This window comes from Ciconia boyciana, chromosome 2 (assembly GCF_034638445.1).
Source record: "Ciconia boyciana chromosome 2, ASM3463844v1, whole genome shotgun sequence".
Taxonomy (NCBI): Eukaryota; Metazoa; Chordata; class Aves; order Ciconiiformes; family Ciconiidae; genus Ciconia; species Ciconia boyciana.
Window position 1 is genome coordinate 51,744,159 of NC_132935.1, and position 27,014 is coordinate 51,771,172.

General features: G+C 40.2%; 1 protein-coding gene across 5 annotated transcripts in view; it reads left to right on the plus strand.

Annotated features, from left to right (window-relative positions):
- OSBPL1A (oxysterol binding protein like 1A) overlaps positions 1-27,014 on the plus strand; it is a 77,030-nt gene that overhangs the window by 17,731 nt on the left and 32,285 nt on the right. For 4 of the 5 annotated variants that reach the window (XM_072852612.1, XM_072852613.1, XM_072852614.1 and 1 more), the window contains 9 exons: positions 620-764; positions 1,504-1,571; positions 1,659-1,703; positions 2,723-2,796; positions 2,878-2,941; positions 3,873-3,974; positions 5,421-5,546; positions 6,714-6,795; positions 9,539-9,645. In XM_072852612.1, the coding sequence (XP_072708713.1) occupies positions 620-764; positions 1,504-1,571; positions 1,659-1,703; positions 2,723-2,796; positions 2,878-2,941; positions 3,873-3,974; positions 5,421-5,546; positions 6,714-6,795; positions 9,539-9,645 (813 nt within the window). Of the gene's footprint in view, positions 1-619; positions 765-1,503; positions 1,572-1,658; positions 1,704-2,722; positions 2,797-2,877; positions 2,942-3,872; positions 3,975-5,420; positions 5,547-6,713; positions 6,796-9,538; positions 9,646-12,655; positions 12,809-27,014 lie in introns of those variants that run through there. The other variant, XM_072852616.1, reaches the window with a different exon arrangement.

Consider the following 27,014-nt stretch of genomic DNA (forward strand, 5'->3'; position numbering starts at 1 on the left):
TTCCCTCAGTTACATAGGTGCTCTAATCTTAAGTTCCCGCAATAGTTAGACCTCAGAATGCAGCAAAACTGTTTGTATAACAGATTGCCTATACTAGGAGCTTCTAAATGGCCTAGGATAGCTCTGTCACTGAGACTGGCAAGCCTGCCACCCTTCTGTACAAAGTTCTTACTCTCTGAAACAGGGAGGCCACACAAACTTGTTGTGGATTTAGCACTGGCCTGCACTAACTTTCAGACTGTGCCTGGCAGTCTTCTACAGATAACAGTAGATTTTGACAGTAGAATCACAGGTCCATTCTAGCAATATAAATGACTGAACTGCAATGCTGGGGAACTCTCTGGCACTGTGCAACTGAGCAGGATAAATGTTTCCATGTTGTGCAGTAGATGTGGAAAGGGTATAGCAAGCAAAAAACTGAGAAGTTCCTTACTCTAGCTGAACATCTCTCTTGATTGTTGCAGTCCTTGCCCTTCTCATAACACTTGCTACATGCCCTCTTTGTTGCCAGATCTACACTGAAGCATCCTACTTAGGAACAGCTGACTTTCAAAAGAATGAACGTGGCATCTGGAGAGGGAGGAAAACTGATAAGTAAGCAAAACTTTGTTTTTTCCAGTTGAACAAGCCCAAACCACCTGATATCAACTGTACAGATCAGATGGGGAACACACCATTGCATTGTGCAGCGTACCGTGCCCATAAGCACTGTGCATTGAAACTTCTAAAAAATGGAGCGGATCCTAAAATAAGAAACAAAAATGGTGAGTACCAAATGAAAGTACATGAAGTGTTAAAAAGAGACAGAAATTTAACCGCTTCTATAAGCTATGTTACTTACCACTCAATGTTCAGGGAAAATCTTACAGTACTTTACAAGCTTTGTATCGCTAGTAAAGGAAGCCCAACACTGACTAAATTGCAAGAGACTTAAGAACTGTAGCACAATACTTACCATATATGCTTTTATTTTCCAAACTTACCCATTTCTAGAAAATTTACCTGCTGTCTGTCTTAACCGTGAAACGTGCCTGGCTTTTTTTTTTTGATGCTAAACTCTGAATGCAGGTAACAAAAAGTGATGAGATTGAAGGTGTGGCCCAGACAAAGTGACTTTTCAGAAGAAGGCTTCTAATGCAGCAAATCCAGGAAAATTTTATGTAGATGTTATGCAGACTGTGTACTTGTCATCTGATTAAAGATGCCTCTGTCTTGATATTCATGAATGTTCTGAACTGTTTTATATAGTTGAAGTGCAAAACCAAACTTAAGTAAGAGCAAAGGCCCCCTCTGTGGCCAGTAGAACTCTGGAGGGCAGTTCAGAGCCCTTTTTTTGGTCTTCTGTCCCTGAGGAGCTTATGTTCCCCAGTTCCAGGTAAACTTGGATGCTTGTGGAACCAAACTTCAATGGGTAAACACAGTGTCAGAGTGATTATTTTTAAGTTAAGTACATCTAGGTTTATATGCATCAAATTCTCATGCCTCTTCTTGGTTACTAAACAGATCAGACACCCCTTGATCTAGCCCAAGGTGCAGAAATGAAACTGATACTGGGAGGTAAAACTGGAAAGGTAGGAACTTTTGTACCCATTTAACATGCCACCTGCCAAGGCTGTCTAGTTGAAGCTATTTCTGCATAAGCTTTGATTTCTATGCAGATTGTCAACAAACCCCTGAGACGATACGAAGGTCTCCTATGGAAGGTATGTGTTATTTCCTGTTCTAAAGTAGCTTATAAGATCTCAAAGTATGTCATTTTCTGTACTTAAGTGAGTTGATGAATAAGGGAGCTTTTCAATAATGCATTTAAATGACTTGACTTTAATCTAGTATATTGGATAAATTATAGATGGACAGGCTGAGTGGAGCAGTTACTAGATTCATGGTGCGCTGATCTTAACCTCAGTCCCTAAAATCTCTCTTTATTTCTTGGTAATTTTTTGAGGCAAAGCTTCACTGTGGTAAGGTTTTGTGCCTTGTCTGTGTGGTGGGCAAAATGGTTTTGGTTGTGTGGTTTTTTTTTTTCTTTCCTGAATAGATGTCTTACTTTCTAATAATCTGTAACTAATATTTTGACAGAAGTTCACCCTCTGGAAATTTTAAAACTTAGAGGGTAGATGTCAGTCAAACACTTGTTTTGCTCTGATACTCAAGTATCTTCTTTTTTCCCTTGTTAAAACAAAAAGTGTTCTCCATCTTCTACATGAATGCTTAATTTTTATGTTCCTTAATGAAATCTTTGAAGACTCTCTGAAGCTTTCTTCAGTGTAAATTTTCCTATGTATTTACTCAAAATTGTAATATAAGGAACTGGTTTTAGACCAGAACTATGTACTAAAGCTTGTGAAAGGTAAAATGTTGTACTTAGATATCTCAATATGTTTTGTTTCTCATTTGATTTTATAAAGTAGAATTATGTGGTGATCAATGACCCCTGTAATGTTAAAAAATTCAGTATTTTAATATTTCAGTTCTTACTGAATAGCAGGCTCAACAAAACTTTTGTCTTTGGGTATTTCCAAAAAAGAAAGTAGCACTGTAACTGTAAAGTATTCTCAGGTTGCTGTGGTCACCAAGATACGTAAAACCTAAAATGTTTTCCTAATGACTGCCAGTTTTATGTAATTGTCTTCAAGCTATTGAACTTACTGGGAATAGTAACTCTACTGCTCTTAACCTTACTTGTCCTTATCTTGTTTTGCTTTTGTTTTAACTTTTTTAGAGCTCACGATTTTTTGGTTGGAAACTCTACTGGATAGTTCTAGAACATGGAGTCCTTTCCTGGTATCGAAGACAGTAAGTTCTGTGTTTAAATTTCTGATAAGTGATTTAAATAATTCTCATCTTCAGTTTATTAAATCTCTCTTTCTTTCAAAGAGCTGATGCAGTAAATAATGATCATCGTCAGGGATGCAAGCATCTAACACAAGCTGTCTGCACGGTAGGAAGTGAAATTACTTGTAACTACTGTTTTTTTTATGTGATGGTGTTCTATACCTAGACAATGAACACTTCAGCTAGGTTGGTAAGCATGCCTTTGTTATAAAAAAGGGTAAGAGTTTGTGCTGTTGCCTGACAAGAACCAGTGTTTCTTGCAAAGTATTCTTATATGTAAAGTGGCCATAAAGCTCCTTCACTTCTTCTCAAAGTCATGAAGATTTAAACAAACATAAGGCTTCCTAAAAGCATGCTGCTTCAGTTGTGCAAAACAACTGTTTGGAGCATGTGATACAGAATAGCAAAGCTCTAGTTCCTCCTGTAGCTGTCACTGGCTACTTGTGACTGATTGTGTAACTTCATTTCTCCAACTGAGATCAACTTATCGGTTCTGAAGGTGACTTTTGGAAAACTTCCTTGATTGAAAGGGATGAACAGAGGACAGAGAAACAACAAGCCAGATGTCATGTATAATACACAGGAAGATGAAGTGTTTAAGGAGAATGCATTTAGGATCATTTCAATACTTTTCCTTCTATAACTAACCTGTCCTAGTTCTATAGATTGGAGCCACAAGTTCTGTTAAGCTACAGTACTATATGAAAAGTGACTCTTGCTTTTCTATAGCTACAAATTCCTTAATATTGGTTGTCTTGCACCATTGCTGAGATTTTGTCTGAATCAAGTGGTGCAAACATGCAAATATAAAATTGACATAAAGAACCTCTGTATTCTCATTCATGATGTAAAATGCAAGACAGCATGCTTTGCAAAACTGTTCTGACCAAGCTTTTTGCAAGCTATAGTTGTTTCGCATTAAAACTGAGGCAAAAACAACTGAGTTAAGAGTAATTCTCTACCTTGCTTACTCTTAAGTTTTGTCTTTTCTTACTGATTCATTATACTAATTTTGTCTTTTCTCCACACTGCTTTAGGTAAAATCTACAGACAGTTGCTTCTTTTCTGTCAGATGTTTTGATGACACTGTTCATCGTTTCAAGATTCCTAAAAATAGCCTTCCTTCTCAAACTAGAGAGGTAATAATGACTCTTTATCAAAGGCTGTGAAATGTAATAACTTCTGTAATGAATAATGTGCATTCCACTTGCTACAGGTGCATTAGTAGTGGGTTCAGTATCTTGATCAGGACTTGGTAACATGAATGCATATATTGAATCTTTTAGCACAACTATAGACTAAATAGCAAAAGTGGACAGATTGCCATTCTCATCTTTAAAATTAGTGCCACCTTGTTTTCCTCCTCTGTGCCTGTATTATGCCCTGTAGTCTAACTTCCTCTTTTTTTTTTTTAACTTCTCCATGTGGTAAATTTCTATTGCAACTTCCTTCTGTTGCACTTTCTTTCATAGTTCATTATCCCAAACAAAAGAATGTTTAATGGTACATTCTACTCTTAGCCATTCTCCAAGATGACCTAATAAATTATATTTTCTCAAAAGGTGGATCTGAAAGAAGAGGATAACTCTTCTTAAGGGCTATTTGGAGTGTAGTTACTATTGTACTTCTATATGTGTACTAACTAGAGATGAAGTAGGGGTGGAGGCAACTGTGTCCAGTTCTGGGCTCCCCAGTATGAGAGACATGGACATACTGAAGAGAGCCCAACACAGGGCCACTAAGATGATTAAAGGGACCACAGCATCTTTAATACTAGGAAAGGCTGAGAGAGCTAGGACTGCTCAGCCTGGAGAAGAGAAGGCTCAGGGGGGATCTTGTCAACATACGTAAATACCTGAAGGGAGGGTGCAAAGAGGACGGAGCCAGGCTCTTTTTGGCGGTGCCTTGTAACAGGACCAGAGGCAGTGGGCACAAACTGAAACACAGCAGGTTCCCTCTGAACATAAGAAAACGTGAGGGTGACCAAGCACTGGCACAGGTTGCCCAGAGATATTGTGGAGTCTCTATCCCTGGAGGTAATCAAAAGCCATCTGGACATGGTCCTGGGCAACCATGCTAGGTGGCCTTGCTTGAGCAAAGGGAGTTGGACCAGAGATCCCTTCCAACCTCAGCCACTCTGTGATTCTATGAAGGAAAAGAATTTACCTCTTAATTATGATAGCGCTTAAGGTTTTGTACACAGTTTGTCACGCATAAGAAAGCAGGCTTTGTCACAGAGACCTTGCAGTCTGAACAGAAACCCAAATACGCAAAATACATTCCCTACAGTCTTTTCTGAATTGATGCAACTTTTTTTTTAATGTGACCTTGGATAGACTGAGGGGTGGGTGGCATTTGTGCTTAAAGTTTGCAGTTAACTCCTAGATAGCACTCTGACCACAGAGTATCTCATCCTGAATATGTTACAATTTTAACGATCTACTTTCTACTCATTAAGGTGTCTCATTTTACTAATTAGTATCTTATTCACATCAATAGAAAATTTTAATTTGTTCTTTGCATGTATGCCGTTGCTTTCTGGGGATGGCCTTTGAAATGTGTATTAACTTTTTTTTTCTGTTCAGAGTTGGCTGGAAGCAATAGAAGACCACTCTGCATATAGCACTCATTACTGCACACAGGAACAGTTGAGTAGTGACGATGAGGAAGATGATACGGTATCTGTTACAGACCTACAGGATACTCTGAAAGTATGTACTGAGTACTTATTTGGCTCATGCATCTAGGCAGTTGCATATTAGTACTGTTTTGTATTGAAATACTTTAGTGTACTTTTGGCTAAAAGTGATGATTCTTTCTTTCCATGGATACATAAATGTTGCTTGTATTTGCACTGCTTACTGTCATGTATTCCTGTCTGGACTGTATGCATAAAATGGCATGTTTATCATTGCTACAGGGTTGTGTTTTTCAGTTTTACCAGCACTACTGCAAGGTAGAAAGTTGCTTGAGACTTTCAGCCAGGAGAGGGAGCCTTGTGTACTGTACTTGGTGATACCAAGACTGGAGGATAACAAAGCTACCCTCCAGCGAGCTCTTCCTCTATAAAATAGGCAATGAAATGGCTTAGAAATGATCCTCTGACACCTCAGGTCACATTAGATGCGTTGTACAGTGATTGTTCAGACCTGCAATGGAAATGAGTCTTCCTTGATAATTCTAGCATTCAGCCTGTGATTCTTGCTTTTTGCCATACATGCACTTCTAAAACCTTTAAGGGAAAGTTGACACTGCAATGCAAAAATCTTCATGTGACTGAACTCCAAGTGGTTTTACTGTACCTTTTGGTACAGGAACTCAAAGTAGCTCATGGCAGAACAGAGATGGGAGGATAACTGTGCTAGCAGTTCCCAGCAGCCTACAGAAGAAGATGGTATTATCTAATACATAACTATCTGCAAGTTCAAATGCAGGCTTGGAATATGATCTTGGGGTGGGTTTCTGCATGTTGCTGTACTTGCCATACATCAGTTAACCTATGTATTTGCTTATTTTGGCCTTAGGTTTGTCAAAGAACAAGCAGTGGCTCTTCCTGGATTTTCAGACTTTTTAATAAAAAAGGGGAGAAAATGCAAAAGTGGTACATACAACATGGCTTTGGGGTTTGGTTTGCTATGCTAATTTAAAGAGAAGCCAGTCAGCAATATAATGTGCATAAATCTTCTGTTTCCTTGTGTGTCTTTGAAGATACTTCAAATAATTTCTTTCAGTTTTAATGTATCGGTCTCTGTCACTGGGAATCTTTGTAAAGATTTAATGTTCTCTAAATGTAAAGATTTCAGTATAGTTAAGAGAATAAACATACACTTTCCTTAGAACAAGGCACTTCTGAACTAGCTATCCTTAATGTCTTTCAGAAAGCACAAGCATGCCAACAAAGACTCAGTAAAGAGATTTCAGACTTTCTGGCAATGGTTAAATCTTTGGATGCTACAAAAGGTAAAACTTATTCTTCTAAAATGCAGTTTGTTACCAGGCAACTAACTTTTTTCTTTCAAGCAGCACATGCTTTAATTTCACTGAAATTAAATTTTCAGGAACTTGAAAATATAGGACTGTTTTCCTCATTGAAAAAGATTCAAATAAAGTAACTATACTAATTGCTAAGAACTAAGATTTCAGATTTGGAAAAACAACTAAGTACGTTGATTGAAATAAATTTTATTAGCGGGTGTAAATGTAGTGAAACTGCCTTTAGATATATTGCTTACTGAGTAGTATTATAGGAATTTAACATTAGGGGTTCACTTTCAAGGTTTTAAAAATCTGTAGTTGGTAGCTTATTGCAGAGCATAAGTGTCTCCTGACAGGTGCGAAGAGCTAGCTGTCTTACTCTAGCTTTCCCCTCAAAAAGCTTGTCTTGTAGTGAGTAGAAATACAATGAAAGCTGAGGCATGATAAACAAGATGTGAAGTGAAATCACAAAACTTGAAACTGAAGGCATGGCGTGATGGGATATATTTCACAGACTTCTGCCATGAGTTTTATGCCAGATTTGGTCTTCATTTTAAATAATAACCCTTAAATTTACCTGGATTTTTGCAGCATAACTGCCACAAAAGAGCACAGGCATCAAGTTGTTAGAGACTAGAACTTGTTTCATTTAATGCCTTAAACATGTACAAAAGTTGCTACGTATTAAACACATGTAGGAGTTCTGTAAGAACATCTAACTTGCTCATTTGAACCTGAGTCCTAGTTACATATTGTGACTAAAATTTATGAAGCTCAAACTAGAGAACAATTGTTTATCTGTACAAATCTGTAGCATGTAATAGAATAGCAGTTTGGGGAGCAAAAAAGTTCTTCCATCCCTGTGCCTTCCCAGAAGGAGTCTAAAATACAGCTTTTTCTCCATATGCTACTGGGGTAAGTTACTGTGTGATGTTAACCCATCTTGCACTAATTGAATTTTCTTTGCGAAACAAAAATTCAGTAAAAAGTAAGGCTTCATAATACATATGAGTGTTTTATTGGGAAGCCTTTGTAATTAATAATACAATAAAACTGAATTCTTCACAAAAACCAGTTTGAAAATTAGTATGAGATGGAGAAATTCCCTTTGGTAGATGTAGGAGCAGTTTCTCTGACCCCAAATTGCTGACCTTAAGAACCAGTGAGGACATTAACTTTTTTTTAAAATACACAACTTGAGTAACCAAAACCATAGTAAAGCAAAACCAGATACTATCTCTTTCCTAGAAACTGCTAGTCTTGGCCAATAGCAGTAGTAAGTTCCTATTTTCCTCCCAATGAATTGTAACTTGATGGGTCAGTGAACTGTTTCCAGGTTCACATGTAACCTCTGTAGGTCTCAACAGAAAACTGCTGCAGCTTTCCCACTTCTCACATTGGGTTGATGTGGTATCTTTAACATCTTCAAGTCCTCTGGCTCCAAGAATGTAAATTTCTGAGTTAAAAGTCCTTCCAGGTGGAACTTCTGCTAAAAGCTTTTGAGTAATATAAAAATGGCTATTTTGGGACTCGATGTTTAAAATTCTCTCCCTAACTGTCTCAACATGCTATTCTAAATCCAGGTATCTTTGAGATTTATGCATATTATTTATTACAAATAAAGATGTCTCCTGCTCCTACACTCAATGTGCTGCCCTTCTTCTAGAGGGACTAGCTGTTCTTGATAGATGCTGTAAGTAGAGACTCCTAATTCCAGTCAGTAGTGAGCTTTGGTATCAAAGACAACAATTAGTGTGTGGATATGTACTGTATCTTGTCCTGCACAAGCAGTATAAATTGAAAAATAAATTCAAGAACTGTCACTACTGGACCTCTTAATCTTTATTGGTGTGACATCAACTTGAAGCACTTGTGTTACTAAATGGTGTCAACTGATCCAGCAGTCTGTGGCCACTAAATGAACACTTATTTTAATTGCAACAAGTATTCTTCCTGAGAGAATGGCTTGCTTGACTTCTGAGGAATTGCTGCACATCACAAAACTTCAAAGATGACCTCAAATATTAAATAATTTCTACGAGCTGATTGGGTTATCATGGTTTCCTGCTGGTTCTAGACATGTAGCCCCTTCTATAAATGGTCATAGAAGTCAGGATGTGAGGTGGCATTGCTCTGCAAGCTGTACTACTTATCCAGAAGATAAGTCCATGAAAATAAGATCTCCTTCCGCTTTTATTGATCACTGTATTTGTAACTCCCCATCTATTTTTCAAACCTAAATCTCCAGCTGCACTGTGGTAAGCTTTTCCTCTTCTATGTAATACCATGGCAGAAGGCAAAAAAAGCTACATTTCTCACTTGAACTTATATTAAACTAGTGCAGTATCCTTTGCATTTGAATTCTGTCACCTGGCAACTCTGAGGCTTTTAAATCTAGAAAGTGGTTAGAAGGAGATTGTTGCTAGTCACTTTCCAGTGTCTCATTGCCATAGCTTACTACTTCTGCTTTCTAAGCCATGCCGAAAGAGAAACTCAATCCATTCATGTGCTGCCATTTATACCAGTACTAGGGAAAGGATTTAAAAGAAAGAACTTAGGTTCCCTCAGTGCTACTTTTGCTTGCCTTTTCCTGACACAGATCTTACAGTGCACCAGCCTTCGTGTAGAATATGAATGTTATGTCTGTATTACTTAGAGGAAAAAATAATTAAAATAATCCTGTAGTTTACAATGTCCTCCTAACGCTACTAATGTTTTGTGCTTTCAGGAATATCTTCTCCCCTCCTGCAAAAAGTTGATGTGGTCTCTGAAGTATCCCAGGAAACCTGTGAGGCCCTGTCTGACTGTCTCAACCTATTCTCAAAGCAAGAAGGGGTATGTATGTATTGTGCTGCATGGGTCTATAAAGGGTCTGAATAGCTTAGTGTATTTTGCTAGTTCCCTCTTACCCGTTGCAAAAATAAATACACATACCCAGAGAACTTCATGTTGTTGGTAAGCTGTCCTTTTGCATGCTAAATGTCCGATGAAAACTCATGCTTCTAGAGAGAGTAGCTGAGTTCCTCTACGAAAGGATATCTTAGTATTTGAGTGTTCAGAAGAGACCCAGATTTGCTTGCAATGTTCAAACTGAATGCTTGAATTCAATAAAGCAGTTGCTTTGCTGATTTGAAGGTTAAAATATAGAGAAAATACATCTTTTTTTTTTTTGTACTGCCTAACTGAAGTGTTGAACAGTATTGCTTCTGAATTTGTTTTTTCAGACCATGTGCTTAGTGGGTGTGTGAATGCTATCTATTGAACTTCTGGCTTTCCCAGTGACAAATATCTTGTATGGTGTTAAACGTAATGCAAATGCTTCAATTTGGGAATATATGTCAAACTCATTAATTCCTGGGGTAGGAGATGTGGTAGTTTTCTCCCCTCTAGAAGATACCTTAGTACCATGGAATAAATTTGTCTTCCTGTATTGTGGTAACAGTAATCCCGCAGTTAGGCTCTTGTTGTCATCAGTAAGCTGTGTTGCAAAATGAGGTTTGTGTCGGTGTTGTTAGTCTTCCAGTTATTTAACAGTGAGCTGCAAACACTGGTTCCATTGTCTAGGTTTGGTTTAAGATTTTTTTTTTTTCTATTCCTTTCCAAGCCTTTTTGTCTCCAGTCACAAGTCTTCTAGACTTACTTGAGTCAAGCTCTAGCAGAGTGGAACAAGCATTGCTTTTTTACATTGAGGGTTTTTTTCTTCAAGAAAATCTAATATTAAAGTTGCCAGTTCCATTTGTGGATGAGGGGGAAATTGTTACAACAGTGGGTGTATAGTGTTAGTTAGTATTCCTTAATTGTGCTGGCATCTTGCTTCAAGCCAGACTAAAATAGCTTTCCAGAGTGGAGTATGGCAAAACATATGGTGAAACTGAAATTTCACCTTACTTAAACTTGAAGAGTCTCAGTAGGTGTTATAGAGGCCTCATTTTAATCTGGAAGCACATAGATTTGGGCACAGAGGGACAGGCTGAGGTGTGAACTTGAATTTCCACCACAGCTAGTGAAATCAGTCGGTCATGACAGGGAGAAGATGTGATCCTGGAGAGTTTTGTGTCTTGGTATTTTTAAACTTCAAGCTATTGCAATTCCAGAATATAATGCAAGCTTTTAAAGATGCCATAAGCTCATAAGGGAAGTTACAGCAGCAATCTCTTCCGGACTTGAACCTTTCCAAAAAATTATGTTCCTGTTCTTAAACCCACAGCATTTGGTTTTGCTGTCTTTTATAAGACAGGGCTCTGTTCTTTGCCATTCAGTGTTGATTTCTAGACTGTAGTTCTGTTGGCATTGCAAAAGCAATATATTGGGTTCTGCATTAGTGAGTGATCGGACCCCAATGAAATGCTTTAATATTCCTTCCAAGTATATTGAATACTAAAGCATAACTCTAAAGTGTCAAACTCTAATATAAAAACACTTGTCTAAAATACTCCTAAAAAAAGATCTTTTTTATTGTTTGTTTCTCTTCTGATCATGATCTCAGTGAAGTTAAGGCTTAGGTGTTGTAAATGTTTGGGAACAGCTAACTGCCATCAGTGCTCTGCTCTGGCAGTAGTTGGCTGCTGTTAACTTAAGAACTGCCAAACTACCTTCAGGAAGGATAACTCTGCAACTGTTGTTTTAAAAACTTCTTTCCTGCATGCCCTGTTGTTTCCAGGCCTTTCCATGTTGTCAACAGGACTGTTTGACTGCAGCTTGTCATACGGGGACTACCTAGTAGAACTTCCTCTGAGTAGAGAGGAATTACTTGCTCCACAATACTTTTCAACCGTACTCTGTGTGTCCCATGAAATCTGGTTCTCTCTAGAACGAATGTGTTCTCAAGCTGGGTACCTTTTTTATCTTGCCTCTTTAAGGAGAATTCTTCTCCCCTCTAACTGAAATTGTCAGCATACCAGAAGCCACTGCTTGACTAATGAGGAGAGGCTGCTAACTGAAGTGCATTCGCTGTGGTTATCCTTACTTTTTGCCTTTTAGAGAAGACTTTTTGTTTAGTATTACCCATCTCTGTGCTGTGTAAACTGTAGCATAATTGTGCAATATGCAAATGAAACTCATACAGCACCAAAAAAAAAAAGATATAAAGCTTCAACTATCTTCCACGGGTCTCCAAACACTCCATCTGCCTGCTGCTTCTCCTTACCCCCGGTGCGGCCGTGCAAGGGCTCGCCGTGCGCGGTGTCGGCGGCGGTGACGCTTCCGCGGGGCTGCGGGAGAGCGCGGCCGCGTTCCTCGCCCGGCGGGCGGGCGCCGTGCCACTCGCTCCGGAGGGGTGCTGCGGCCCGCTGCGGTGCCGGCTCCGGGAGGGGGGAGCCCCGCAGCACCGTGCCACCTGCCAGCCGTGCCGGAGAAGGCGTGACCTCACCGCTCCGCACGGCGGGGGCTGCTGTGACGCCATAGAGGGGAGCGGGGGGTGGGGGAGCTTCCAAAAATAAACCACTGCGGCGGGGCTCCGTGCGGGGCGGCCCCGGCGGGCTGTGGGAGCCGCGTTCCCTGCGGCTGCGGCGGGGCCGCCCCGCCCCGGGCCTGCCTGGGGAGCCGCGGCCCGTGAGCGGCGGGCAGGCGCCCCTGCCCCGGCGGTGGGGTGAGGGCGGGGCAGGGCCGGGAGCGCTCGGCCTGGCAGGCCATTTTTAGCCGGGCTGGGAGCCGGCTGCCGCCCCGCTATTTCGGGTTGGTTTCCTCCGCCCCCTCTCCATCCCCCCGCGCTCGGCGGGACCCGCTGGCCCTGGCGGTGCGCGCCGCCGGGGCGCGGAGCAGCGCGCGGGGCGGGCGCCGCTCCCCCGCCCTGCCCTGCCCTGCCCTGCCCTGCGCCGCGCCGCGCCGGGGCATCCGCCCGAGTCCGCGGCGTGCTGCAAGGTGAAGGCGCCGCCGCTGCGCTGCCCGGCCCGCCGCCGCCGCCGCCGGCTGCTGCTGCAACCGCTGCAACCCGGGGCGGCTTTCCCAGCCGCGCGGGGCGAGGTCTCGGAGCGGCTGCCCTCCCGAAATCGGTTCCGCGGTATGTAGCGTGCGTGATGGGTTGGGTTTTGGCTTTGGTTTTCTTCCTTCTTGACATTGGGATGAACCCGTCAGCGTCAAGCCGAGAAGGTAGAGATGAGGACGGATACTTTTGGCCAAACAATTAAAACGTGTGAGGGAAACCCGAAGATAATTTGGTTGCTTTAATCTGACTATTTATTGAGGCGTTTGTGTCGGAGCTAGTGCAACTTGAAACGTTTTCTGCAGTGACTTTGGCACAAGGTTAGTAAGTATTGTTTCAAAGCAGGACTTCCCTTGTACTATTTCTAGCAGATATTAGAACCTGCCTTCCAAAAGCAGTTTGATTCTCGTGTTTTTATATTCTAAGGTATTTTTATATAGTTGTAGGAGAAGTTTAACTTAAGGTCCTTTGCACACTATTATCTCTGCTAGATTTTCTGGGCGAGTTTAAAATTTCTCTCCAATGCTTGTGCTGCATGCACTGAAGCTGTATGAAACTGATAGGAAAGTTATTCTTTAAAGAAATCGGCTTTTTTTTTTTTAAGCTTACTTCTTCATTAACCCGTGCTAGGTAAAGTGTGCTGATGAGTATCTTGACTCTTCTAAGGTTATATTTAACAGTAAATTAAGAGCTCGTATTGCATGAGTTTAGAATAAATAGCAGTTGTAAGCTGACTTCATTTGTAGCCTGTTTGTGGCTTTGATCTTTCTCTCTTTGTAGGTGTTGTAATTCTTTCTAGTTTTTTGTTTGGTTTCGGTTTTGTTTTGTTTTTTTGTTTTGGTTGTTTGTTTTGTTTTGTTTTGTTTTTTGAAAAGGAGATTTGTTTACAAGCTGATGAAAAACCTTAGCTGATGAGATAAGGGATTCGGAAAAGGTTTCTTCATTTCTTGGTTTAAATGAGTTGTATACTCAGCTAGGTAGAATTTGTTATAACAAATTAAGTTTGTCATTTTTACAGAAACTCTAAGGTCAAAATATTATGGGACATAGTCCTTGGATTTAGTTATCTTTATCATGGTGTAACATGCTATCTCTTGTATGTATAACTGACATACTGTAAATAAAAAATGTGCACACAGTTCAACTAGCAAATAGTAATCTCTAGAAGTTCAGTGTACTGCCTTAGTTTATTTCATGTTTCTTGGAAACGTAACTGAATGTCCAAGGGTTAGATGTGTCTGTCTGTGTTCTTGTGAATGAATGCATGCATGCTCTTTGGGGTACAAATAGTTGTCTTTAATACATGTCTGGTTTGTGGTCTGGGAGACATGTATGAGCATGGCTGTTACCACTTAGACCTACTACCTTACTGGATTGTGAATGAAGAAGGTGCCTGTAAACTGTGTCCAAGTGACTCCTTAAGGAGACTTTTTATTATCTGTTTCCTTGTGAGGGTGGAGGTGAGGGGAGCAGTGATGACACTCTGCAGTCAAGGGAGAGCTATTGATATGGGCACCCTGAGCAAATCTGTCTAGAAAAGTCCTGGCGTCCATCATCCTTTTCTGCCACCTGGCAATGTAGTCAGCTACATTAATCTGTCAGGTATTGGGAGCCTTTGGTGTGTGGGAGAGAGAGATGAAGAGGGGGTGAGGGACTCAACTACAATCAGGGAAGCTAAGGAAGAGGTTAGTTTTATGATTTCAGAGTTAAGGCTGGGGAGGGGTTCATGTCTTGGCTGGCTGTTGTACTAGACCTAGAACCGTAGAGTCCTTAGCCCCTCAAGTCATGAAACCAGTTTCTCTGCCATTTTCTCCTTGTGCTTAGAAACAGGTGACAGCTGTGACAGCCTTTTTTTTTTTTTTTTTTTTTTCTTTTCAATCACTGGAGCATAACAGAGCAATTCTGTTGTCTGTTCTGAAAGTAGTAGAAATCAAGGCAAGACCTCAGTGTGTTAAGGCCTGTAGGCAATGCCCGGAACAACTGAAACGCTATTTAGCTCGTACACTTGGGGAAAGGAGGAGAGAACAGTTTTCACACAGTTGATAATTGCACTGGGCCCAGCAAGAGGTATCTGGTGTTGAGAGGCTCAAGGTGTGTCTGCATCAAGAAAACCTTTATTGGCTGTATGAGTCTCTAACTGACTTGACCCTATTTCTTCCCCTCTCCTCCAAATGAGTAGAAATGTACTAGAAATACGTAGTGCAGCTTGTTTACCTTGAATCTTGCTTCAAAGCAACAAGTTAATTGGAAGGTTCTATATGCTCAAACAGGTGCCTAGGTAAAGACTGATATTTTTCCCTTACGCAGAAGAACATGGGATATAACATGATGTGGAATGATGTATAGGCATGGCATATAAGAGAACAAAGCTACCGATAGGAAAGTAATTTGGCAGGTTGTTTCTCCTGCTAGAACATCAGCAGTTCTAGTCATGCCATGATGATTCTTGCTGTACTAACTTTTGAGTGCTGTACGTGCATATGTCTTTCACCTCTGCTAAAGCTCTAAACATGAGATATTCAAATCGGAGGAACTTGATAGTGAAATATTTGCAGACGGCATAGTGTTCTTCTGGAAGCATTTTCTTTCTGCCACTGTACTGCAGCCTTGCAGATAGAAAGCTAACTACAGGTCTGTGAAGACAACAACCTTATCAGTATTATATAAAGCAGTTTAGTGAGTCCAAAGTATGTAGGAGATAGGGAAGTTAAAGAACATAACATTTTTTCAGAGACTTTCCTAGAGCAGCCAAGACTGAATAGGTCACCAGAGTGGGCAGAGAAGCTAAGCAGCAGCCCAGACAGAAGCTTGTTAAAATAACAAATACTGGGACTCCATTCAGGGAAAAGATAAGTAAATATTACTGCTTTTCTCTTATAAAAGGGTATTATGTGTATTGACAGAATGCCTACATTTTGAAGCGGTTGATAAGATCCTTGGTCGAGTGCTGTATATATGAAAGGCTTCTGGGTGGCAGGTGGTCCTGGCTGACAGAAGGACGCCTGGGTGTTACTATAGGACAAAAGATGAATGCTACTGATCTTTGTAGTACAACAGGGTCCCAACTTTTTTTTTTTTTCCTTAAGAGCGTGCACTTCAAAAGTTAACCTTTTTCCTTGTAGCTGGTGATAAGTTTGAATTTAATCTATTGGCAAAGTGACATACTAATTTCTAGTGACAGGGAAACTTGCTGACTTGTAGCTCTATGAGCCTGTGTGAAAGCTGGTCACGCAACTGGTCTGAAGGCATTCTCCACTCGATACCACGTTGCCCAACTCAAAGCACACTGCTAACCTGTTCTTGCACTTTCCAAAATGGATTAATGCTTTTTTCAAAGCTTGGCTTGTAGGTTTGTGGGGGTTTTTTGTTTGTTTGGTTGGTTTTTTATTTTCTTGGCAGTTGTTAAGCAGTGTTGTGTAAACTAACTTGGAATCCATTCGTGGGCCTCTGGGGAAAACACAGTGTAAAAGTGTGTTAGTTTGAAATGAGACTCCTGCTCACAGGGCTTCTGCAGCTCCCACTGAGGTTTACTTCTGTGGTCTTGTCTAGACTTGATTGGGAATTTTATTTTTTAATGCAAAAACATGGAGAAAAGGGGCTTAGCTGAGGCTGCGGGGAGGAAAGATCAAGCAGCAATCAAGTTTAATGGAATAGTATTTGATATAGTAAGCTTCTAAAATTGGAATTAGCAATTCTGTTTTCTGTGAATGTATTTGAAAAATGGTGCTCTTATCTCTGTGTAAACTGATAGAAACAAAAAAGAAATACATAACATGGAAATTTTCTTCCTGTGTTCTTGCTACTTACTGCTATGAGGATACTGTTTGTTTTCCTCTCCGTCATGCTTGGAAAACAAACCGGACTGAGAAGGGTGCACACATTCATCCTTCTAGTGTCATTGTGATTTCATAATGGCGTGTAAAACCAATCACCTTGTTTTCAGTGTTCTGGCTTAATGTGTATCTGATGTGTTTTGGAAGAATGGATGAACAGCAGAGTTCTAAAACTTGCTAGCTCCCAGCCAGCCAGTGTATTGTCAGCTAAGCACTGGTAACATTTCAGGAAAAAAATGAAATGGCAAAAACCAGGATTTAAGGGTGAACCTCTGTGTATAGCACCATACTTGTTAACTTTATGTTTGCTGGGATTTTGCCTGCAAGTGTGTGATACTTGACTGCACTTGATACAGTCTGGCTGAGTGGTCTGGTTCTCTCAGCTGCATAAAACATCAGAATGCTGAACTGGGTGAGTGCGGTCACACACGTTTACTAATTGTCTGGGGATGTATTCTCCTTGACCTTTCTTTCTTGAAACTTAGGGGTTTTATAATGCCTTTTTCCTTGTAAAGCTGATAAAAGCTAGTTTCTTAAAATAATAATAAAAACATGATTTCTACACATATGAAAAACAAATTTCATGTAGCCTGTCCAGTACTGGATATTAGCATATGCTTTTGAGGGAGATATGATATTTAACTTTTTATTACTCATGGCTTGTGTGAGGTTGTTTTAAAGGTATTGTCTCTGAGTAGCATAAGTAACTTAAGGCTTCTTAAGTTACTGTTAAGAACAGTAACTTGTAAGACAGGTTAATGTAAGACAACAGTTAATTAACTGTTGTCACATCATCTTAAGTTTGCCATGTGGTGGGATTTTTTTATACGTTTTATTTGGCCTCCTTAAACGTTGGTGATTTCAGATCTCTTGCCTTATGGCCTAGCAGGCTGTCCATGTGCAATTGTGTAGCCTTTCCTTGAATAAAGAAGATTGACTGAATCTGTGAGGGTGGTTGTCTTTTCTTTTTTTTTTTTTTTTTTAACTTCACCTGACCACAATCATGGCTTTTCAACCAAAACTGCTTTTTTCACTTTTTTTATTCAATGAATCCTCAGAGCCGATACCATTTTTATAATAGAGGTAAGCCATTGTGGAATTTGACCTCTTGTCTGATTTTTAATCTCGTGATCTGAATGTGTACTTGTTGGCCTCTCTCTGTCTCCCAGACTGCCAGTGACTTTAAATGCTTTTTTGGGTTTAATATTAATATTCAGAAGTGTGTTATCTCTGGCTTGCTGTGCTGTTTAGTGAAGAAATGCATTTGTATAATGCTGAGTCACTGAGGTTATCACTAGAATTCGTAAATGGGCTGTGTTTAGGAAGTATGTATGTACTGAAAATAAATCACTGGTATTACAGTTTTCCTTGAAGGTACCTGCCAGGCCTGGTCATCAAGGAATGTTAGTAACCTCTTTCTCCAGAGTGCTTGTATTGTTCTTAACATCACTCCCTTTTAAATGCATCAGTAATATACTTTAAATGTGTCTAGTGCTATGTACAAATGGGAAATGCAGGCCTATGCTATCCTATAAGGATAGCTGATAAGCACACTCAAAGCAAATGGTGCTCCGTTTATAGCAAAGAGCTGAGCTGAATGTTGCTGCAAAGGAGTGGTAAGATAGAGGGCCTCTTACGAATAAAGTGCATCCATTTGTTGTGAATATCCTGAAGAGTCCAGTATAAGAGGATGTCCAACTTTGATGTAAGGATAGCCCTCATCTGAATATCTCGTCTTTATAGAATGCATTTGGGAGTGACACCTGTGATGTGCTTACCTTGCTTGCATAGCTTCATGTTAAGTCGCTTGCAAGGTAACCATGGACTTGGTCAGTGGTTTTGAATAGGAATGTTTTCCCTCCTCTCATACTTGTCACTGCTACATTATTAGTGTTAAAACTCGGACACCAATGCAATAAACTCTTGGATCCGTAGGTACACTAGGAGACTTTGAGAATGGTTTTAAAGCATGCCTATTTAAAGGAAGTCTGCAGTGGACATCATACTGTAGGGATACTACTTAGCTTAGAAGTAGAACAGTTTAGTCACAGAAGCAGACTATAAACTTTTTCATCTGTTTCAGAGAGTTTTGTGCTGCCAAAGCTACACTGCTTCCACAACATAAGCTCATTTAGATATGTTGTTTGACCCTTCAATAGAAATACAACTTCCTATTAATCTTGGAATTTAATAGCGTCACTGTTGCAGGTCCCTTCTTTTGAGTCAAGAGGTATGGTGGGAGAAAGGGTAGGGATAACAAAACTACTCTTGCCTTGTCTGGAAACATTGTTTAGTTGGGCAGAGCATCAGCCTCTAGGCCTTGTGCAGGTCTACTGTAGCAGAAAAGCATCTGCAGGAATTTGGAGGGTTTGAACTGATAGACATGAACTAATGGGGCAGAGTCATACACAGGAATTTTATCATTGTGGTGGGGAATAATCTTAAGTTGTCAAGATAATGGTATAGCTCCTCTCGGTAATGTGGTGATCCATATATGTCAGTAGTTTATACCTTTCTGGAAATACCAACAAGACTATTCATTGTGATTATTCTGTGCTATGCATGCAAATTGGATTGTCTATTGTTCCAGTCAAACACCTTGCTGCAAGGTCAGACAAATCAAATTGAGGTGAAAATGAGCTGGCTGAGCCCTTAAGACAGCTTGAAACCTTAGACAGTTGCATCTGTGCTTATGGATAGTAGAAATCTAGTTTTGTCTGACCTGCATGTCCTCCAGCTCTGAAGCCATATTTCAGGCTAAGGGCTAAACTCTAATCTCACAGAATGAAAAAAATGGTTGAGGTTGGAAGGGACCTCTAGAGGTCCTCTGGTCCAACCCCCCTGCTCAGGCAGGGCCACCTAGAGCTGGTTGCCCAGGACCATGTCCAGACAGCTTTTGAGTACCTCCAAGGTTGGAGACCCCACAACATCTCTGGGCAACCTATGCCAGTGCTCAGTCACCCTCACAGTAAAGTGTTTCTTGAAGTTCAGAGGGAATTTCCTGTGTTTCAGCTTGTGCCCATTTGCCTCTTGTCCTCTCAATGGGCGCCACTGAGAAGAGCCTGGATCCGTCTTCTTTGCACCCTCCCTTCAGGTATTGATATAGATTGATGAGATCTGCCCCGAGCCTTCTCTCCTCTAGCCTGAAGAGCCCTTGGACATCCACACAGTACTTAAGAGGCAGTCCAGTACAGTAGTTTTAAACAATTTCAGGGAACCATGTGTCACAGATCAGCTGATAACATACGGTCGGTGTTTACTATTGTCTTTGCTCCCACATACAATTCATTGAATCTAAAAAATAACGTGTCACTCTAGGCTGTCAGATCTTTCTTCAGCCTGGGGTGGGGAGAACTCTTGGTGTTCCTTTAGACTTAGACTTTCATCAAATCTACCTTCTAGTTTTATTCTAGCAGCCAGTGGTTTTTATGGGAGAAGTTCATAAAAGAGCTTACTAGAAGTTTAAGCTGGGGCCACTCCTTCCTCTGAACTGTAGATGCTACTGGGTTGCATATCGTGGAGTAATAAATAGAAGATTTATCAGTTAATAGCTTTGCTACAGTGTTAAGTATGTATCTGAGGGAGAAGCAGGCTTGTTTCATCTACTCAATTCATCTTCAGTTACTTTTTGCACAACAAGGACCTGAGTAGCAATGAGTAATTGCTACTCATATTTCAGTAATTCAGAGTAATACACTCAATTCTTGCACCAAAGTAAAAAAAACAAACCAACAAACCCCAACATACCACCACCACCAAAAAAACCCCCAACAGATAAAGGCAAAAGTGTTTGACATCATTCATAAGGAGAGAAGATCTATTCCGCTGAGTGAGAATATTTGGATTATGTAGCTGTTCTGCATGGCAATGGTGGCATTCTATAGTGTCTCCTTGTAATAGATCAGTAGGTATCATACTTTGGGATAATCGTAGTGATTTTAGACTCTAGCAATTATCTCTAACAAAAATAAGAACTGAGAGGCAGTACTTCAGATTTCATTCTCAATATGCAAATATCTTTTTGCTAATTTGGTCTAAGGTTGTAAACTTTCAGTTTGGATTTTTGAAGCCCAGAGCATAGTTATCTGTCTGCCCTAACTGCAGGACGAACTTCTGTACGACATACTCTAATTTCAGGAAATGCCTTATTGGCCTACCCAGGGCCTAGCTGATGTCTGCCAGCTCTTTCCCGCTTAGTGGTAAGGTTAAAACAGTGTCTCAGGGAAAATCGTCCCTAAGAAGAGACAAATTTCTTAATGCTGCAAGTCCGTTTAAAATCTGAAGTAGAAGTGGGATTTCTGCATCTGTGTCTGTCTATGAAGTCTGACTCTTTAATATTGGAAAGTTGAAAAGAGCCTGTTCTGGGCTATAGCAAATGAGAGTGCTTTCCAAGGTGGATTTCGTTTGCAGATCGGAACTTCAGCACTGTGTTGTGAAATTCACCGTCGACTTCTGGACTATATAGGAGCTCAACTTTCTTCATTTTTAACTGGTTTGGTTAGCATCCAAAATGAAATAAATACTAGCAAATAAGATGGCCGAGTTTTTCATAAATGCAGAACAACTGTACAGCATGCATGTTTGTTTTGGAATTGTGTTTTTTAAAAAAACTGATAGTTATTCTTCATAAATAATTAACCAGATTCCCAATGCAGAGCTTATAGAACAGACAACCAGCTTCAGAAGTGTTAATTTTTTAATAGGAAGCTGGTTTCACTTGGAGTCAACAACGTATTCAGTTGTGTAGCAGCACTAGTAAGCCAGTAAGAGCCAACAAAAACATAGCAAAAACATGACAGTTGCTTCAAAAGAGAAAACATTAGTACATGCATTCACTGTGATCCAACTGGGAAGAAGTGTGGGGGAGGGGACACAAAGGGGTTGATCAAAGTAATCAGTGGTGTATACCGAAAAATACTTAAGGGAAGTAGCTAGATCAAAACTGCCTTAAGATCTATTTTCAAAACAGTCCTTAAGAATAAAAAGGAAATGTTTCCTGTGTGCGTTCTTAAGAACTCTTACATCTTAAAGACTGGTCTCTCTGTTTGTGAGACTAGCAAACTTCAAAGATGTCCAGAGTCTCTCAAAGGGAAAAGACGCAAAAAAAGTCCCCAACAGATCTGAAAACATGCAACAATTTACTGTTCTGGTCCTGTTGGCATCAGTATAATATATCAGCTTCAGTGAGACCCTTAGTTTGGGTAAGGTTACTTGTGGTGTATGCCTCTGAGGAAATAGATGCATAATCTCACTAGGGCAGCAACGTATCTTTGGGGTGTGGTTTTTTTTTTTCTGGTAACCTTGCAGCTCTGCAACTTGAAATGAAGTTCCCAAACATGTACATTACTGCTGATGTCATTCAGTCCCAGCTTGTTTTGGCATAAGCTACTGGCAGACGTGAATAGCAGCCATATTTATTTTCAGCTTTACTCAGAATAGAAACAATACTTAACAGAAAATGACAAAATCAGAAGGCTTTTTGTTTGAACTCCTGATACTTGACTAATCATTATTATAATACTGGAACACGAGTAGGGACAGAACGCACTCTGGAACTTGGCAACTTCTGCAGCTCTCAAACCTAAGTAGACTTCATGAGATTTATCAGTTTACGGTTAAGTCATCTAAGTAAAATGTAAAAAACAAATACTTTTGAGAGGAAGACTTGGAGTTGCCATTAAGTCTCACTTCAGAAACAAACCAGAAGCATCTCTGTTCAGTCTTGACCAGTGCAGAATCACTTTTAAGAAAGCAGTTTCTCTGATAGAAAAGCTTAAACCCAAGCTTTTAAGCCAAAACCATCCTTCTAATCTGCAACTAGAAATGAAGTCTTTGCAGTTTGTTCTTGCACTCCTAGACGGGTTCTTGGCTCAGAGCTGCCACATTCTCTGCTGGTTAAAACTGCGGTGCTTCATCAGCCTCTGAATAAACAAACTTTGACATAGTCAAACGTGGAAACAGGAGAGGGGAAGGAAGGCAGCGAGCCCCATGTTGAGGAGGAAGTGTCAGTGTCTTAGGAGGGAAAGGCGGGAGGCAAACAGTCTTTGTCCCTAGCACATAGATAGTTCAGAAACTGTTAATCCAGACAGTCTTGAATTATGAATTTATTATAATAGATTTGTATGTTGGAAGAAGGGTGCTGACTACTCTCAGCATCTCTAGCTCTTCTCTTGAATAACAGTTCTCTTATTGCCTTGATGTCTGTCTGTGTTGACATGATCCCACCAAAGTCTGAGTTTCTTCTCTGTGGATGATAGCTTGGCTCTTGCTTCTAGCAGTGGTTCCACTGTCTCTTTCCAAGTTTTATGATTATATCTGGTCCTTTCCTTCATTAGCAGAATTTTATTATTTTAATAAATCAAATATAGGGAAATACTATGACTCTGTATTCAGGAGAATGAAATGTAGCCTTTCCAAATCAGCCCTGCTAAACTCCTCCTCTTGAACTTTTGAGGTGAACGTTCATAGTTGACTAACAATGAATCCTTGTGTTCGTCTGGGGAATGATTGAGGCAGAGTCTTATGACTTGATTTACGAAGTCTTTGGTTTCTTCTGTAGGCTTTGAGTTGGGATGTAAGTGAATAGATTACCAGGACTTCAAATTGGTATGTATGGGATTTGTTTGTGTGTATGGGGGTCTTTCAGCCTTTGTACAAAAAGGAACTTTATTGGTGATGTTTCCTGTATATGGGTCTGAAAGAAAGCAAAATGTTTTGTTAGCCTTCTGAATTTTTTTCGCTTTTGAATTTGATGATCTCAGTAAGATGTGGTACTCTGATGCTGTAGCCGTTAGAGTCAGCTGGCCAGAATTCTGAGATGAAGACTGATGCTGTCTTGTGATACAGTAAGTAACCTTTTACCTATCATCAGTGAGCTTGGCTTACCTCATTCATTAACTGATCACGTCTTGTTTTGCATTTCAGTAGTTGCACTAGCAGTAGGTCAAGTCACTGGCAAGTGCTATCTAACTAATCTATTTTTAACTGGAGATCTGATAGATCTCTGAAGCCGGGTAAATGGTAAGCTTATAGCACAGAGAGAGAGAGAAAACCCAAGCAAGAAACAATAGTTGAAGTAATGCATGACTTTTTTGGATCAGTCCTCTGTACCCTGGGGTGAGTCAAGGCTATGATGAAGTTTACAAGAGCTAGTTTACTCCAGCAAATGAAGAGTTAAGATACAAGGCCTTAACATATGTTAAGATAGCAGATGTTTGTCACAAGTTCCTTGTGGTTGATGGTGATGGGGAGTGGTGAGTCAACAGGGGGACTCTGTGTGGAAAGGCCTATGTGTAAACAGATAAGAACTCCGAAAGTTTTGTATAAAATATTTACATGCTTTAGGGCTTTAGGAATCTAGTGATGTGTTTATGAAACTGATTGCATCTCTTTGGGAACACTTTGTTTTTGCTTTAATGTGAGCTGTCACACTTGCAGTTTTATGATGTGTCATAGAAGTATTCATAAAGCACTTGTTCCTTTCTCTAGTACTTCAAATACCTGAGGCATGCTTGCAAAGAAACATACTGAAACTGTTCCTCTTTTTTGGGGGGTGGAGGGGGGAGGGTTACGAGAAAAGCAGGATCATACATATTCATATGATATATTAATGTGTGCTTAGTGGGAGTTAAGTCTCATGAGTAGAGGTAAAAATCAAGTGTCTTTTTTTATTTATTTTCTTTCTGGAAAATTTATTCTATTGAAGCTCAAATGTGGTTAAAACTATGAGAACTCCATGTGAGAGCAACTGGTTTCAGTTTTCATTTCAGTAGCAGCTTAAGCAACAACTTAGTCCTACTCTAGATAGCAGAAAATCTAAAAGCACTTTTTCTTAGAAGCATATCCTGTAGAATTAGTGCTGCAGTAGCATGCTTCGAAGTTAGCTAACAAAATATATAGAACTGTTCCATTTCTAAACAGATGTGCCTCGGGAAGGATATTCAAAGCCTTTACATTTCTTCCATGATGAAATGAAAAGGCAGGTTTTCTTCAAGACGTGGAGGCATACCTGACTCCTCTCGAAACTATGTAGTTCTCATTTTACATTAAATGTGAAAGAATAACAGATTTACTTAGCACTAGTTTAAACTGGCTTATGCATCACAAAGAACTGGCTTATGCAAGCAGGCGCTAGCAATAGGGACTGTATTGTACTAGCAGCAAAATTGCAACTATGTGAGCTTGTCTGTTAGGATAGACAAACAGTGTCCATATCAAACTGTCTGCATTGAGGTTGTGATTTGCACTGCTAGCCTCAGATTTTGGTAGGGGTTTTCATTTGATATGAAGATCACAGAAGAAGGTAAAGAATCCTCGCTTTGGATTCCCAGTGCTTCCTGTGCGTAGTTTTCCATAGGGTAATGTGTTGCAACACAGAGCTTTGTAGGTTCTGTCTTTCACGATAGTATGTCCTGTTGGAGTAGCTGACCCTGGAAACTAACAGTTTCATATAAATAGATGTAGTGTGAAACAAATGGCAGGTTTGATTGGCATTTACTTCATTACAGAAAGCAGGATTACAGTTCTTAATGTCAGGAGATGTCCACAGAAAACTGCCATTTCTACTATAGCAGAGTTTTTCTAATTCCTTGATTATATGTTAATTTCCAGACAGGTGTTAGACTAGCCCTTAGCTTGCTTGCACTTTGCATCTGTGCTTCATGGCAAATGTCCCATAAGCGGTGACATTTTTGGGAGGATGGAATTTCTGTGGCAGTTGGACAAAGCCATTCATTTTGAAAACCAAAACCCCACTTCTGAGTAGTCAGAGACATCGGTGAGGCAGCGTCATAGACTGCTTTCCTGCACTCAGCTTACTGCAGAGCAGAATTGGTACGCAGCGTACTGGCACACTGGCAGAGTCTGGCTTCAGATCCCCTGGTGGTTGCTATGTGAAAGAGGTAGTTCTTCCTTCCTACACAACTCGAAAGTCTGCATATTTTGGGCATTCTTATTCCTTACACTGAATTTGAGTGCTTTTGAAAGTAAAATTCGACTAAACCACACTGCAGTGTTGTGAAGTCTGTCTTTTCTCTCTCTCGGTCCTGGAGAACCTAAAGCTAAGGTATGCTGTCTTTTAATTTACTATTCTAATGTTAAAGGCAGGTAGCCCTACATATTGTTGAGGTGTCTTTATTTGTTCTATATCTTGCTTTCTATGTGGTGTTTTTAGGATTTACTTGCAGCTGCAATAGCATGTTGCTGAGATGATCGTTTATTAGCTGGGCATACAGTGGTGTGACCCTTTTCTATCCCACAAAAGTGCCACTGTTGCTGGGCATTAATTTAAATTAAAAGCATCCAGCACCAAACAAAGCAAGTATTTTGTGTATTGTACTGAGATATCTTCAGGATGACAGAGAAGCCTTGGTTACAGGCTGCACCGATATAGTTTAAGACTTCAGATGTTAAAAAAAAAAAAAAAACAACAAACAAAAAAACCCCACCACAAAACATAGTGTTTTGGTACATGTTACTAGTCTCTCCCACCTACCTCATGGAGGCTGAGGGTACAGAAAGGAATGGGACTACTCTTTGTTACACACAGATAAGCTTTTTGATATTTTGGAATAGGCACGTGAATTTTCTGCTAGTAATATGGAGTGAAGGAGTTAACTTTTAAACCATGTTCTTGTGCCTAGCAGGATTTCTAATAGCAGGGAAAGACAATAGAAGTGTCTGCAAATAGCTTGTTGCTTTTCTTTTAAAAAAAATTAAAATAAATGGAGGTCTGACTGCTAAAATAATTTAATTCTACTATTTAAACTCACAATTCAGTGCTTACAGCCTGAAGGACTCAAATATTTATGGGAAGCTGTTGGAAGCAGATTCCCATTCAGTTAAACTAGAAGTGAAACCAGTTACCAGAACTTGGATATCAAACCTCTTCAGCTGGAGAATGATTTTTTAAAATAATAAATTGTTGCATTGACTCGATACACTGACACAGAACCACGAAGACTTCAGTATCAGGTTATAGCTGTGTCTATAGCTATAAGGTTAATGATTGAGTGATTATTTACTTCTGTGAGACAAAGCTAGATAGTTTCCATCAGCCATTATAAATCTGAAGTTTCACTATAATAATACTGTCTTTAGAGATGAAAGCAAGACTGATCTTAACTGTTGCTGTCTAACAGTGCAAGCACAAGCCCAACTTTACTGATAGCTGTAATTGCTCTTGTGCAGAATAGCTCCTGACAAGGGTAAGGTAGGAAGCCTGACCAGTTGAACATTGGGAACTCAGCTGGCCTCTTGCTGGGCTTGCTAGAGCACCCTGTGCCGCTGTCCCTGTGAAGCTCAATGAAAGCTTATAACGCTGATGGTGGCACTGGCATTGCGGGGACCAGCGAGAGGGATCAAAAAGATGGCAGCCGTTCCATAGCTGGAGGATAAGGAGCTGAACCCAGTACAATCTGAATTGCTATCTGTCTCTTTCTCAGCTCAGGCAC